The 15,454-nt window shown below is 42.2% G+C and overlaps 1 protein-coding gene across 6 annotated transcripts in view; it reads right to left on the bottom strand.

Moving 5' to 3' along the window:
• PDXDC1 (pyridoxal dependent decarboxylase domain containing 1) overlaps positions 1-15,454 on the bottom strand; it is a 67,667-nt gene that overhangs the window by 34,079 nt on the left and 18,134 nt on the right. For all 6 annotated transcript variants that reach the window (XR_014840733.1, XR_014840731.1, XR_014840732.1 and 3 more), the window contains exons 4-12: positions 15,119-15,199; positions 12,529-12,675; positions 11,168-11,357; positions 7,440-7,508; positions 5,312-5,390; positions 4,142-4,226; positions 3,206-3,254; positions 2,952-3,053; positions 1,956-2,081 (exon numbers count right to left, since the gene is read on the bottom strand). Coding sequence is in view for 3 of the 6 variants with exons in the window: in XM_085017513.1 (XP_084873639.1) it covers positions 1,956-2,081; positions 2,952-3,053; positions 3,206-3,254; positions 4,142-4,226; positions 5,312-5,390; positions 7,440-7,508; positions 11,168-11,357; positions 12,529-12,675; positions 15,119-15,199 (928 nt within the window). In the remaining 3 variants the exon portion in view is untranslated. The remainder of the gene's footprint in view (positions 1-1,955; positions 2,082-2,951; positions 3,054-3,205; positions 3,255-4,141; positions 4,227-5,311; positions 5,391-7,439; positions 7,509-11,167; positions 11,358-12,528; positions 12,676-15,118; positions 15,200-15,454) is intronic.

Genomic DNA, 15,454 nt, shown 5'->3' with positions numbered 1-15,454 from the left:
TGATGCTATCTTGCCCGAGCTGATAGATGCTAGAACACGGCGGTGTCAGGGAGGGATGACCAGCGTCCTCCTCAATCCCACGTGTCTCAACATGAAGGTGGCGATGAAATGACATACACTTCATTAACTCAACAGGTATTTACTGAGGGCTGGACACCGGAAGACACCTGCTTAACATGTTATCACTGGACTTCACATTCTGGACCAGTGGCAGAGGTCCAGTGAGACTCCACAGCGCTTGCACTGAGTAAACACTCAAGAACTGCTTCCCATGAAGACGAAGATGAGGAGGAGGAAGAAGATGTGAGGGAGGAAGTTCCCGTCTTGGCACAGCGGAAACGAATCCAACTAGGAACCATGAGGTTGCGGGTTCGATCCCTGGCCTTGCTCAGTAGGTTAAGGATCCGGTGTTGCCATGAGCTGTGGGGTAGGTCACAGACGCGGCTTGGATCTGGCGTTGCTGTGGCTGTGGTGTAGGCCAGCAGCTGTAGCTCCGATTCGACCCCTCGCCTGGGAACCTCCATATGCCGTGGCTGCGGCCCTAAAAAGACAAAAAAAAAAAAAAAAGTAAATAAATAAATTAGTAAAAAAAAAAAAAAAGAAAAAAGAAATTTTTTGCAAAAGTGAGGGAGGACGCTGATCTCCGCTCTCGGGGAACAGAGGGCCTGCTGTGGATGACGAGGCAGGAATGTATGCAGGCGCCCACGGCTGCTCAACCCCCACACGGTTCCAGTGGGGTCCCCAGGGGTGTTTGAGATCCGCTACAGTATTTGCTGGCAGGGAGATGCCAGAGCAGCGGGGACCTCAAGGGCTTGGTGGTTAATGTCATCATTATTTTCCTGCACTCCACAGCCAAAGGGAATTGAAAAACCCTCCCTGGAGGGCCCAAACCTTCCCCAAATTGACTAAGTTACCACGGCAATGAAGGCTTCTCTCTCTCTGAAGAACCAAACCTCAAAATGGGAGCCAATGTTTTTAAAAATGCGGTGCTTCCATAAACATAATGAACATAAATCTTAATATTGTGTGATGCAGAAATGAAACAAGTTCATTTAGAATGTTTCTATTTCATTAGAAACGAACGTTAGAATGGAGTTCCCTGGTGACCTAGCAGCGAAGGATTCGATGTTGTCACTGCTGTGGCTTGGGTTCAGTCCCTGGCCCAGGGACTTCTGCATGCCATGGGCACAGCCAGAAAAGAAAAAGAAACCAATATTGGAATGAACTATCCTAACATTATGAATGAACCAAAGATTCCTGCTGCAGTAAAACAAAAATACTAATTTTTCTTAAATATTTAGATGACACAAGAAAGTACTAACTCCAAGAAAATACTTAAAGAGTTATTCTTAAACCTCTCTGCATACCTTCCTGTGTAACTGGGCGCTATGATGAGCTTTCCAGGTACTGACTGATTCAGTCCTCACAACAATCTTCCATTACGTCATCACCCTTAATAGGTGAGAAATCAGAGGTACGGAGAGGTGACATCACGCTTTAGACTTAAGTGGAACGCAGCTCTCAAACTGCACAAACACATTTTTTTGCTTTCTAAACTACAGCATAGTTATATTATTTTTTACAAATTTGGAGTACAAATTAGAACACCTTAAATATAGAATTAGAACTGTCTCTACAGCCTTTACCCTCAAGTCAGTGAGTCAAATGGAATGTCTACCCCCTCTTGCGCATCCTTTTCCACTCCCCGGCTGCCACCCTGTGACGTCTGATCTCATGCTGACACTGGCATTCTTTTTTAATCTGATTTCATCTCATCTAAAATGCTGGGACAGTCCCAGAAACCTACACATGCACAGCAGGAGGTCTGCTTGCTTACAAGACGGGAAATCCAGACAACAGTATTGGGTGGAGGGCAAATCAGGGAAGTATTTTTCTGTCTCTTATTTCCTCCTTGGAGTGTTTGTGACTCATTTAAACTTTGGGTTTCTACTTACCAGCTGACAGGCATGCTTAATTCTCTCCACAATCCCATCAAGTCCCAAGTACTGTAAAGACAACCAGAGTGGCAGGGCCCGGAGTTTGTCTGCTGGTTTATTTGATGTAAGACCGGCAACTAAAGTCTGAAAAAGCCAATATAGGTTTATTAATCAAAGCCAATGAAATCACACAGCAGAACTAATTAGTTACCTGTACTATGCATTTAGTCTGTGTCAGATGCTATGCCAGGCCCTTGGCTTGCAATATTCATTTGATCATCCAATAGCTCCAAGAGGTAAGTATTCCAGGCAACTTAGCTCAGAGCCCCTGCTTTGTCACGGCTAAGATGTGGTAAAGGCCAGGATGATGATCCAGATGGGTGCATCCCAGAGCTGGGGCTCTTAGCCACTTGTGAGGCAGCCCTTCCAAGGCTGTTCTGGGCATCCTCAAGTACCTGGCCATTATCACCTGAGCAAGGCATTAACTGTTGAAGCAGAGTCACTGGAAGCTTATTTTGCATGTGACTGTCGCTCACTGATCCTCTATCAAAACCACCACTATGCTTTTAAAACTGGCATCACGTTACAACCTTTTAGACAACGTGGATCCAGAGACTGAGAATACTCTGAATCATTCATTCCACTTCTGGGAACCCAGTCTAAGGAAATAATGTCAAACAATGAATGAGGCTTATTATTTGAGTAACAAAAATGTGAAAAGAGCTGGAAAGTTCAGACATGGAGATGACTAAATTGTGGTACTGAAGTGATGGAATATTATACAGTGATAAAAAGTTCTTCATTCACATGGGCAAGTTTGGGGAGAATAAATAGAAAAAACCATATATGGCATAGTTTCACTTCTGTTAAAAAGAACATTACTTTCGGGGGAAAAAAATAAAAGTCATAGAAATAGCACGAAGAAGATTTTTGCCTTTTCCTTTCTCTGTACTTTGCTCCCAGACCCGATGATGACTAGCCATGCTCCCTGCCTCCCAGTGAGGGCAAGCTTACCAGGGCAGGATCGTCATGCTTATAAAGGGTAACGGCAGGAACAGCTGGCAAACCCAGCCACGGGCCTGGGGTCAATGTCATGCTATCGCATTTGGTTGCAGCCTACCAAAGAGAGAACAACTCCCCATCAGACCATCAGGATACACGAAACCCAATATCCGTTCCCATTCGTAAAAATCATGAAAAGCCATCAGGGATGAAGTGATTTAAAATTCCTTCTTAAAAACATAACATTAAATAAAGCAACAGCATACCAGCACTGACGAGGAGACATAACCTAGAGCCAACGTTGCCAGATTCACACTGGAAGGGAAAACACAGACCTAAGAACGAATTATTTACTGCTGCATATTTACTAAGTATGTACTTTCAAAAAAAAAAAAAAAAAAAAAAGGCTGTGCTGTTCCAAGCTGACATTTACATGTCTTTCAGCTGTGCTGATACTTTTTACAAGAGCAACGCAAAGTATGGGATATACAAATTTCTGGAAAACTTGAAAATACATTTTAATCAAAATATGTTTCAGGGGATATCTTCTACTTATTTAGCATAATGGGTGTCTCCTTTTAAATCTCTGATAGGTATTATTTCCCAGTCACCATTCTTTCCCAGGGGAATAAAATTAAGTCATTCACCATGTATGATGGGCTAGCAGTGGGAAATTGTAACCCACCCAGGCTTCCCTGCATCCTCTCCCCTCTTCTCTTAGCAACACGCCCACGGCCTGCTGGGCAGCCACCCCAATTTCCTCTATAAGACTAGAGCTTTGTTCTGGAGGTGGGCGAATGACCTAAACCAGCGGAGTGACCAGTCACAAGGCCTTGGTGACCCTCTGGACACAAACCTGGAGCGGCTGGAGTTGCTGCAGCTACTTTGCACCAGAACAGGCTTTCTACAGATGGAGCCAGCAGGGAGGAAGTTCAGCCAAGTGACAGGGGAAGGAGGGAGAGGAGCACCGAGTCCCAGTCCTGGCTGACACAGTGCCTAAGGCCAATCCTAACACCGGTCTTAAGTCATGTGAGCCAATCATAATCTCTTCTTGCTTAAGCCAATTGGGGCAATTTTGTTATCTCTCTGCAACCCAAAGAGCCCTGAGTGATAAACATGACCACAAAGGGAGTGCCCGGATGGCCGCTCTGTGTGGGCACTCAGTGCAGGCCCACCATCGGGCTAAACTCCCCTCCACTCACCCCTCCACGTGGAGCCATATGCCGTACTGCTCACAGAGCTCTTTCAAACGCCCGATCTTATCTGTGTGCCCGACTGCTGCAGTTCCTGGATAAACACACGCAAAAGATACCAACAGCAACAAGTACGTTCTGAGTCTTACAGCATGATAATGTTACCTTCTATAGCTTCCATACACATTATTTCCCTATGAGAGAAATAACATTCTGCTTCATTGAGCTGTTCTTTGTGGACTGGCTCAAAATCAACTTCTATGGCATTCCCTGATGGCCTAGCAGGTTAAGGATTTGGCGTTGTCACTGCTGTGGCAAAGGTTGCTGCTGTGATCCCATAGGTTTGATCCCTGGCCCGGGAACTTCCACAGGTCTTACAATAAGCAAAAAAAAAAAAAAAAAAAAAAATTCAGTGTAGAGATCCTGCATTATTTTGTTAAATTTATCCTTAAAGTGTTTCGTTTTTTTTGTTTGTTTGTTTGATGCTACTGTGAATGGTATTTAATTTTTTTTTTTTTTTTTTTTTTTTTTTTTTTGTCTTTTTAGGGCTGTACCTGCAACACATGGAAGTTCCCAAACTAGGGGTCAAATCAGAGCTGTAGCTGCCAGCCTACACCACAGCCACAGCAACTCAGGATCCAAGCTGTGTCTGCAACCTACACCACAGCTCACAGCAATGCCGGATCCTTAACCCACTGAGAAACGCCAGGAACTGAACCTGCATCCTCATGGATACTAATCAGGTTCGTTACCGCTGAGCCACAATGGGAACTCCTAAAATTCATTTTCAATTGTTCATTGAAACCGTGAAAGATTTGCTTATTAGTTCCAACGGCTATTCTTTGTGGTTTCCTTAGGATTTTCTATCTACACAGTCATGCCATCTGTAAATAAAGGTAGGTTCTTCTTCCTTTCCATGTGTAGGTCATATTATTTTTCTTGTTTTACTGCAGTGTCTAGAACTTCAAATACAATGCTGGTATTGGTAAGCGGAGAAGAAAATGGTAGTTGACCTGCTGTCTCAAAGGTGGACATTACTATAATATCTCACCACAGAGCTAACACAGACTGTCTTCAACATGCAGCACACGAACGTTACTTAAGACTTGGCATTTTTTAGGCTAAGTATTTAGCGTCTCTCTATGTCTAAAATGGAAGATTCATGTTCATGATACCTACCAGCATTTGCAACAAGCAACAGGGGTAGTCTTCCTCGTTCTATATCATCTTTAATCAGTTTCTCCAGGAAGGCAACATCCTGGGATTAAAAGACAAACCGTAAAAACATGAGACAACCAGCATAAAAGCTATAAAATAAAAAAAATTATAACTTCCTGGGAGTTCCTGTTGTGGCTCAGCAGTAACCAACCCGACTAGTATCCAGGACGATGGGGATTTGATCCCTGGGCTTGCTCAGTGGGTCAAGGATCCGGCGTTGCTGTGAGCTGTGGTTGTAGGTCGAAGACATGGCTCCAATCCTGTGTTGCTATGCTGTGGTGTAGGCCCGCAGCTGAAACTCCGATTAGACTGCTGGCCTGGGAACTTCCATATGCTGAGGGTGCAGCCCTAAAAAGACAAAAAAAAAAAAAAAATTACCTAACTTCCAAGAGAAGCAGATGACTCAAATTTTATCAGATCAGTTCTTTTCCTGACAATTTTCCTTTTTTCCCTAATCATGGATGTGAAAATCAAACTGTTTTCCCTGAAGACTAACTAGAAAAAATCAGTTAAATGAAGTTAAAATTAAAAACTACAACATATAGAACCAACATTTCTCTAGTTTTAAACATTAATGTTTAAAAAAAGTATTCTCTCTTAGAGTTCCTTGGCGGCCCAGCAGTTAAGGATTTGGCGTTGTCACTGCTGTAGCTTCGGTTCAATCCTTGGCACAGGAATCTCTGCATGCTGTGGGTGCAGCCAAAATAAGTAAATAAATAAAAATGTTCTCTCAACCCCCCAAAAAAACAGCCAAAAATTTATCTCTAATACTACTACTCACTGATGTATCTGAACCTGAAAATCTAACTACCCTGAAAAGGAAATGCAGAACCCAGGAGTACCCGTTGTGGTGCAGAAGAAATGAATCCGACCAGTAACCATGAGCTTGCGGATTTGATCCCTGGCCTTGCTCAGCAGGTTAAGGATCTGGCATTGCCATGAACTGTGGTGTAGGTTGCAGATGCGCACGATCCTGGGTTGCTGTGGCTGTGGTGCGGGCCAGCAGCTGTAGCTCCAGTTAGACCTGTAGTCTGGGAACCTCCATATGCCGTGGATGTGGCCCTAAAAAAATCAAACAAACAAACAAAAAAAGGAAATACAGAACCCTAAAACCTATCCCATTTGCTCTGGTTCAATTTGGAAAGATTTATCACATGTGTATCTAAAAAGAAGTTGACGGAGTTCCCGTGGTGGCGCAGTGGTTAACGAATCCAACTAGGAACCATGAGGTTGCCGGTTCGATCCCTGCCCTTGCTCAGTGGATTAAGGATCTGGCATTGCCGTGAGCTGTGGTGTAGGTTGCAGACACGGCTCAGATCCCGCGCTGTTGTGGCTCTGGCGTAGGCCGGTGGCTACAGCTCCGATTTGACCCCTTGCCTGGGAACCTCCATATGCCGCGGGAGCAGCCCAAGAAATGGCAAAAAGAAAAAAAATAAAAATAAAAATAAATAAATAAATAAATAAAAAGAAGTTGAATCCAATCCCAAGAATTACAATAAAGACCTCATTGTCAAAATCTGCCCATTCATAAATCCAGGCAACAGTGATAACCATTTGAAAGGATGAACTTGAGTAAGAATTTCTGGTGCTTAACTGAACTCCTTGATTCTACTTAAAACAGGTGATACAGTGATTACAAGACTCCCTAAAGGAGTTCCCGTCGTGACTCAGCAGAAATGAATCTGACTAGCAACCATGAGGATGCAAGTTCAATCCCTGGCCTTGCTCAGTGGGTTAAGGATCCAGCGTTGCCGTGAGCTGTGGTGTAGGTCACAGATGCGGCTCGGATCCCGAGTTGCTGTGGCTGTGGTGTAGGCCAGCAGCTGCAGCTCTGATTCGACCCCTGGCCTGGGAACCTCCGTGTGCTACGTGTTCGGCCCTAACTCCTTAAGAGCCAGACACTCCTGATCTCTATGCCAACCAACCTTCATGGAGACTCAAACCTAGACGCGTGTGTCACACGATGTAAAGATATAAGCAATATGTGAATAAGCTAATAACTATCTGGAGTCCAGTAAATAGAACTTCATTTGAAAGAAAGACATGGTTTCAAAACACGATTATTTTATAAACCAAAAGGAGAACTCACCATCTGATGCTGGGATCCAAACATAGTGTTACAGGGCACTCGACACAAGCAGGGGAAAGGCAAGCCAAGCTGCAAGAAGAAACAGAATTTTACAAGGAAGATCTCTGCCACCATTCTCTTATGTCCCTAAAATACTGTGGCTCTAAGTCACAATTATTCTTTTTATTTACTTATTTATTTTTTGGCTACGGCAAGCAGCAGCTTGATGTGAGATCTCAGTTCCCAGACCAGGGATTGAACTCACAGTGGTAAAAGCACCAAGTCCTTAACCACTAGACCACCAGGGAACTCTCAACAAATATCCTTTTTAAACAATCTCTCCTTAAGAACACTTTTTTTTTTTTTGGTCTTTTTAGGGCCGCAGCCACAGCATATGGAGATTCCCAGGCTAGAGGTCAAATTGGAGCTATAGCTTCTGGCCTACACCACAGCCACAGCAACACCAGATCTGAGTCGCGTCTGTGACCTCCACCATAGCTCACGGCAATGCTGGATCCTTAACCCACTGAGCAAGGCCAGGGATTGAACCCCAAACTTCATGGTTGCTAGTTGGATTCGTTAACCACTGAGCCACAATGGGAACTCCCAAGAACTCTTAATATTATAAACAGATGTTAAAGTGTATCTAGAAAAAAATAAAATAAAGTATATCTAAAAAGTCAAGCCAAAAAAAATTAGGTGATTTTCCAGGAGTTGTCTTTTCAGAGGATACAGACAATGCAAAATTTTCTAAATAAGTCAACTAAATGAGTAACTATCAACTCAATTTTCTAAATGATTAATGTTTTTATTGTATTCTAGAATATACCAAAAAAACAAAAACAAAAGCTTTTCCAAACAGAGAAACAAACCAAGCCCTGAGGACTGGGGGATAATTTAGGATCCTTCCTCCAAGCATTAGAGGTAAATAACGTCAGCTAAAGGCATTCAGAGTACAATGTCTTTTTTATGGGTCCACCCACATTTAAAGCAATAAATGCAGACTAGCAGATATACCTTTCTTGAAAAAAATGAAGTCAGTGTTATGGAGAGAGTAACTGGAATTAATTTTACATTCATTTTTTAGCTTCTAAATCCTTGAGGAGTTTATGTTTTGGGAATTTTTTCTTTTTCTTAACGTTTGCAGCATATTGCTCAGTATTATGCTGAGCAGTTAAGTTACTGAGTCTTGGAAGCATTTAAAGACCAAAAATGTAATGAGCACTTTATTCACACTTTGTCCCTTTCAAGAATTTTTCTTTTAAATTATGAATGTGAAATCCAAGTAAAACACACAATTAAAAATACAGATGCAACAAGACTGTAAATCAACTATATACTATATTAATAAAAAACAATATAGAACTTGCAAGTGAAAATGGCCATAAGCCACCAGTCTACCACTGTTAACAGGTTATTAGCTTAGAAAGGTCCAGACATTTTTGAGGTAGAAATGTATTACATAACTACTTTCTTCTAGGTATAAAAGACATAAGCAGGTAAGTATGTACACTTTTAAAACCATGACCATGACTATGCCGCCACCTGCCTTTCCCATTTAACAGAACAACCTCACGCATCTGCTGAAGACTAGATTGCTGTCCCAAGACAGTCTTGGTTCCTTAAGAGCTTGGCTTACAATAGGCGCTCAATAACTAATCTGTTTCATGTTTCTACAGGGATATTATAAAACTCCTCATTTTATACCCCTTCAAAAAGAAGGCATAATTTCTTGCCACCAATGACCATGGCTCAGAATTAACTTAAGCTCTAAGTTTTCCCTATATATCTTCCTGGGACTTCTCCATCTTAATAAAGACAAACTCTCCAATCGTATGGGTTTTACTTTAAAACATTCTTGGCCAAGAGGCTTAACAATTTCTTGTCTCAAGGTGGTCCCCTAAGCAGTCCCCTAATCACTTTACAAAGTGGCTCAGCAGGTTATGAACCTATATATAGTGTCTGTGAAGATGGGAGTTTGGTCCCTGGCCTCACTCAGTGGGTTAAGGATCCAGCATTGCCACAAGCCATGGAGGAGATACAGATGCAATTCACATCCAGTGTTGCTGTGGCTGTGGTGTAGGCCAACTGCTGCAACTTCAATTTGACCCCTGGTCCGGGAACTTCCATATGCTGCAGGTGTGGCTATAAAAAGAAAAAAAAAAAAATGGTAACACTCTTTGATCTAATAATTCTAGACTGGCTCTGAAAATCTATCTCGGGAATATAACCCTAAATATAGAAAAAGCCTTATGCACGAATATGCACTGTACAAAGAACATTTCCTGAAAATGGTCATAAAAAAGCAAAGGAATGCAAACATTCCAGTTGCTCAAAAGGGCAACAGTTAAAATACTATGCATTCACTTGAAGGAATATTGCAAAGACATTAAAAATAAATTACTTTGGGAGTTCCCGTCGTGGCGCAGTGGTTAACGAATCCGACTAGGAACCATGAGGTGGCGGGTTCAGTCCCTGCCCTTGCTCAGTGGGTTAAGGATCTGGCATTGCCGTGAGCTGTGGTGTAGGTTGCAGACGCGGCTCGGATCCCGCGTTGCTGTGGCTCTGGCGTAGGCCAGTGGCTACAGCTCCGATTCAACCCCTAGCCTGGGAACCTCCATATGCCGTGGGAGCGGCCCAAGAGATAGCAACAATAACAACAACAACAACAACAAAGACAAAAGACAAAAAAATAAATAAATAAATAAAATAAAAATAAATAAATTACTTTGAAGAAGTGGTCAAACATGATATGCACCTATTGTAATAATACTTGAAAGAAGCCAGATATAACCATGTAAAAACGCACACACTCTGATTAAAATCTGGAAAGAAATAAAGTAAAATGTTGACTGTGGTTGCCTTTGGGCAACTAAAATGTATACATATATATTCATTAATACATATTTATATGCATGTATGTGTACACACACACAGTCTTTTGTCTTTTTTAGGGCTGCACTCACGGCATATGGAGGTTCCCAGGCTAGAGGTCTAATTGGAGCTACAGCCTACAGTCTACACCACATCCACAGCCATGCCAAATCTGAGCCATGTCCACAACCTACACCACAGCTCATGGTAACACTGGATCCTTAACCCACTGGGTGAGGCCAGGGATCGAACCCGCAACCTCATGGATTATAGTTGGATTCGTTTCTGCTGTGCCACAACAGGAGCTCCACACATTTATATTTTAATGACAAAATAATCATACAAGAAAATCACCTTTCTTTTTTTCTTTTTTGGTCACAGCCACAGAATATCCAAGTTCCCAGGCGAGGTATCGAATCCAAAGCATAACTGCTACCTATGCTGCAGATGGGACAATACCAGATCCTTAACTCACTACATGGGGCCAGGGACTGGGCCAGGGAGTGAGCCAGCACTGCCAGAGACAATGCTGGATCATTAACCCACTCTGCCACAGCAGGAACTTCAGAAAATATCTTTCTTTTCAGTTGAAAAAAAAAAAAGCAGCTAAAGAAATGGGTCTACACACGTGAAAAAGTTCCAGGACAGAATAAAACATTTTCTTTAAAATAGCCACCTTGTGGAGTTCCCAGGTGGCTCCTCAGGTTAAGGATCCAGCACTGTCACTATTGTGGCTTGGGTCACTGCTGTGGACTGGGTTGATCCCTTGGCCCAGGAACTTCGCATGCTGCAGGTACAGCCAACAACAACAACAGTAATAATATTAATAAATTTTTAAATAAAAAAAATACCATATATACCTTGAACCACATTACCTGATTACAAAGGTACTGGCCCAGGCCAGGCCTAGCAGCAGCACTAAGGTATATAACAGGTTTCTTGTTATATAACACATTGAACCCATCCACTACGAAGTCTTCATAGCGAGAATGAATGGCAAGCCTGCAGATCCTTGCAAGTCCTTCTCTTTCTTCTTCGTGGAAATACGCACAGCCATTTTCATACCTGTTAAGAGACAACCACATGTCAGTATGTTCTTATCTCTGGTTAACTCTGATTTTATATCCCAATCTTACAACCATGGAAGTAATTCCATTCTCAACCTAGAAACTATCACCTGGCTCCATCACAGGAGAGAGGAATCACCCTCGGCTCAGATGGCCCACAACTCCTCGCATCTGGAAATTATAGAGAACACAGACAATGACCCTTCCTCCACACCCAACTCCAAAAAGAGCAGAAACTATGAACACCTGTAGAGAATGGGAATCCCTTAGGTATGAAAAGGCTGAAGATCATGGATTAGCTTCTTTTACAAGAAAGCCAGCACTGGATGATGCAGGCATGGTTCTTAGTAGAGTTTCAGCCCCCAAACATCCAAAATTAGTAAAATTGTCAAAAATACCACTCAGGCTAACTTCTGCTTTCACTATTACCTGCTCGGGACCTTTTATTCCTCTCAATCTCCAAGAGAAGGAGCGAATTCCAATTACAGGTACTGGGTTTTTACTAGAACAGAAGGAAATTCCCCCTTTGCCATACAGTTAGGCAAACTCATACTCTTGCCAAGCCAAGCTTTCCCAACATCTGAAAACAGGTCTCCCAAGTTAAATGTTCCAGTGTTAGGCAAACATTCCCTTCCCATAGAAGCAATAGCATCAACTCAAAATACCAATGGTCCCGTGTCTACTACTGACTCCTTAATCGGCTAGAATTCCTTAATAATGCCAGTATTACTACAATATAAAGCAAACTTCAATTTCATAACACATACTTATCTTCCTGATGATAGCATTTCTACTAAAGCATAGCTAATACTTCGATTAAAAATATCTGAATCCATTTCACTGCTATATCTTCTATCAACATGTGCCCATTAGGAAGCCTAAAAATAAGTAACTGTAGACATGATCCAACACGTACGTACATGCTATGTTCTCAGCTCTTAACATGTACTAATTTATTAATTCATTGACTCTTCAAAATTCTATCATCAAATACATATTCCTGCCACCCACTTTTGTAGATAACTGAGGCATGGAGAGATCAAGCAATGCTTCCAAGAGGAAAGGGAAGAGGCACATCTGAACCCAGGCAGCATAGCTCCAGAAAAGAGCTCTCTCACAGGCTACACTCAAGTCCGAAATGACGTTATCGGAAACTAAAACCTTATTACCTGAAAATTCTGCATAGCCACAAAGTAGTGTCGGAGAGTATCCTAGTTGTAAGTTTTCTCAGCTTCTCTTTGTCCAGAGTTGAAATGTAAGCTCCCAGACTGTGCCCCAACAAAGCTATATGACCTTGCTCTCCAATATCCTGGACTCTGTCAATCAAAATTCATTACATTAAAAAAAAGAATTGGTCAATGCATAAAATAAATAAAACACAGATTTGCAGTATTCCACAGATATTTATGTCAGAGCTGAAATGCACTTAATGCCCTAGAAGGCAGAAGAGGAGATAAATTTAGAAAATTCAATGCAAGGAACGTATTAAAAGTTCGGGGAAAAAAAACAACTTTTTAATTTGAGTCTTGGAGATAAATATCCTTTTTACTGAATACCTATTAAACATACTGTTTTTGAATAATTTCTTCCAAAAAATTAAACTCCAATTTTCAGAACCATGGAGAGTAAAATGTACAGAAAATAATTTAAGGACCAATAAAGGAAGATTAATTCCCTTCACTGAATAGCTGTTTAAAACAAAACAGCAAATTCAAGGGGAACTAGGTATAGTTTTATATATAAATAAAAATGGATGGACCAATATACCTTATAAAGAATAAATGCAATAAAGGAAAAGAAAAAATTGACAGGATACTGGGCAAAGGATATAGTTGAAAGAAAGGGAAATATAAATGGGTCACAAAACATAGAAAAACATACAAAAACATACAAAAAGATACTTAATCTGCTACACAAGAAAAATGCAAATTATAACTCTGCTGAAGTGCCATTTCCCACCTAACACACTGGCAATGGTCCTTAGGTCTGGGCCCTAACACCCCCTGCAGGTAAAGGCGTGGGCAAGGAGGTGCTCTCATACACCGTGCTGGGAATGTAAACTGACTCTGGGAAGGGAACTTTGGCACCGTCTATCAAATTTACACATGCACAAACTCATCTAACCCAGCAATCCCACTTCTAGGACTTTCAACTCCAGAAACACTTTTTCTATAAGAAATGACACAAGTACAAAGTTACTGGCCGCAGCCTAAAACATGAATAGGAGACTAGTTAAGTTAAACATGACTCATCCATTCAAAGTAAAACTAAATAGCTCTTAAAGGAGAAAGCTCCTTGTATCCTGATAGGCCAGGAACTCCATGACTTCCAGAGAAAAAGCAAGGCCCAGAACAATGTGCACAGTATTTAGGAGGGGGGCAGAGATATTCTGCTTGAGTATATAGATACGCGTTTCATATTTCTTTTTTTTTTTTTTTTTTTTTTTTGTCTTTTGTCTTTTTGTTGTTGTTGTTGCTATTTCTTGGGCCGCTCCTGCGGCATATGGAGGTTCCCAGGCTAGGGGTCCAATCGGAGCTGTAGCCACCGGCCTACGCAAGAGCCACAGCAACGCGGGATCCGAGCCGCGTCTGCAACCTACACCACAGCTCACGGCAACGCCGGATCGTTAACCCACTGAGCAAGGGCAGGGACCGAACCCGCAACCTCATGGTTCCTAGTCGGATTCGTTAACCACTGCGCCACGACGGGAACTCCGCGTTTCATATTTCTAAAGAATTCACAAGAAACTGGCCACATTTTATTTCTAGGAAGAAGTACAAGGTAGGGAAGCAGAGGTAATAAGGAAAACTGCCTTTGTATATAACCATGTATCTTTGGAAATTTGAACCAGGAAAAGGCATTACTTCAAAAAATTAAATTTAAAACAATTAAAGAGAAAAATGAAGCTACATAAACCACCTGACATGAATAAATAAACAGATGAATCACAGACAACGTGGCCTGACACCAGTGAATTCAGCCGCAGCACTTCTCCCCAATCAGAGGCAGAAGCACATGCTCAGAAGCAGGAGGTCAGAAAGAAGCACACCAAACTATTCTGTCCCTGAGCCAGCCCCTCTCTAAGACACAACCATAAAAACGACAAGATTTTAGTCAATGACTTCCTTGTACAAAACATACTATCTAAAATATGTAAAAGTCTCCCTGTAGAGAAAAAAGTGAACATTGTTTTAAAAGCATAGGGCGTTCCCGTCGTGGTACATCAGAAACGAATCTGACTAGGATCCATGAGGACGCAGGTTCAATTCCTGGCCTCGCTCAGTGGGTTAAGGATCTTGCATTGCCGTGAGCTGTGGTGTAGGTCGCAGACTTGGCTCAGATCTGGCATGGCTGCGGCTGTGATGTAGGCTGGCAGCTGTAGCTCCGATTAGACCCCAAGCCTGGAAACATCCATATGTCCCGGGTGTGGTCCTAAAAAGGCAAAAAAAAAAAAAAAAAAAAAAAGGCATATGTAGCTAGGCGTGGAACACTGCTGCAGCAAGATGTGAGAATGCAACCATCATCGAGATCAACAACACATGTACTTTTTTCTTTTTCGGTAAGACATCTTGCCTTTATTATTATTATTTTTTTTTGTATATAATGATTTTTTCCCCATTATAGCTGGTTTACAGTGTTCTGTCAATTTTCTACTGTACAGCATGGTGACCCAGTTACACACACATGTAGACATTCTTTTTCCTCACATTATAAGAACACATGTACTTTCAAAGAGACGCTGCCAACCGTCCTCATTACCGGGTACTGGGGGGCTCCTCCTCTTCATCACCGTGCATCAGATTCTGAACCAGCTGGAGGATGCTCACCATGTCCTGTCCACTGCGGAACAGAAAGCCGGTCAACAGGTGGAAGCGGCACACATCCCTCACCACGCTAGTCCCCTCATCTAAACTAGCCTTGGGAGGTTTCTTTTTTTATCTTTTTAGGGCCACAACCGCGGCATATGTAAGTTCCCAGGCTAGGGGTCAAATTGGAGCTACAGCTGTCGGCCTACACCACAGCCACAGCCACGCTGGACCCGAGCCACAGCTTTGACCTATGCTACAGCTTGTAGCACTGCCAGACTCTTAACCC

The sequence above is a fragment of the Sus scrofa genome, chromosome 3 (assembly GCF_054392235.1).
Source record: "Sus scrofa isolate SSC_HxYL_T2T_F1_AM1 chromosome 3, Sscrofa_HxYL_maternal_Yorkshire_Landrace_v2.0, whole genome shotgun sequence".
NCBI lineage: Eukaryota > Metazoa > Chordata > Mammalia > Artiodactyla > Suidae > Sus > Sus scrofa.
The sequence above is the reverse complement of the archived record's forward strand: the minus strand, read 5'-3'. Positions and strand labels throughout refer to the sequence as shown.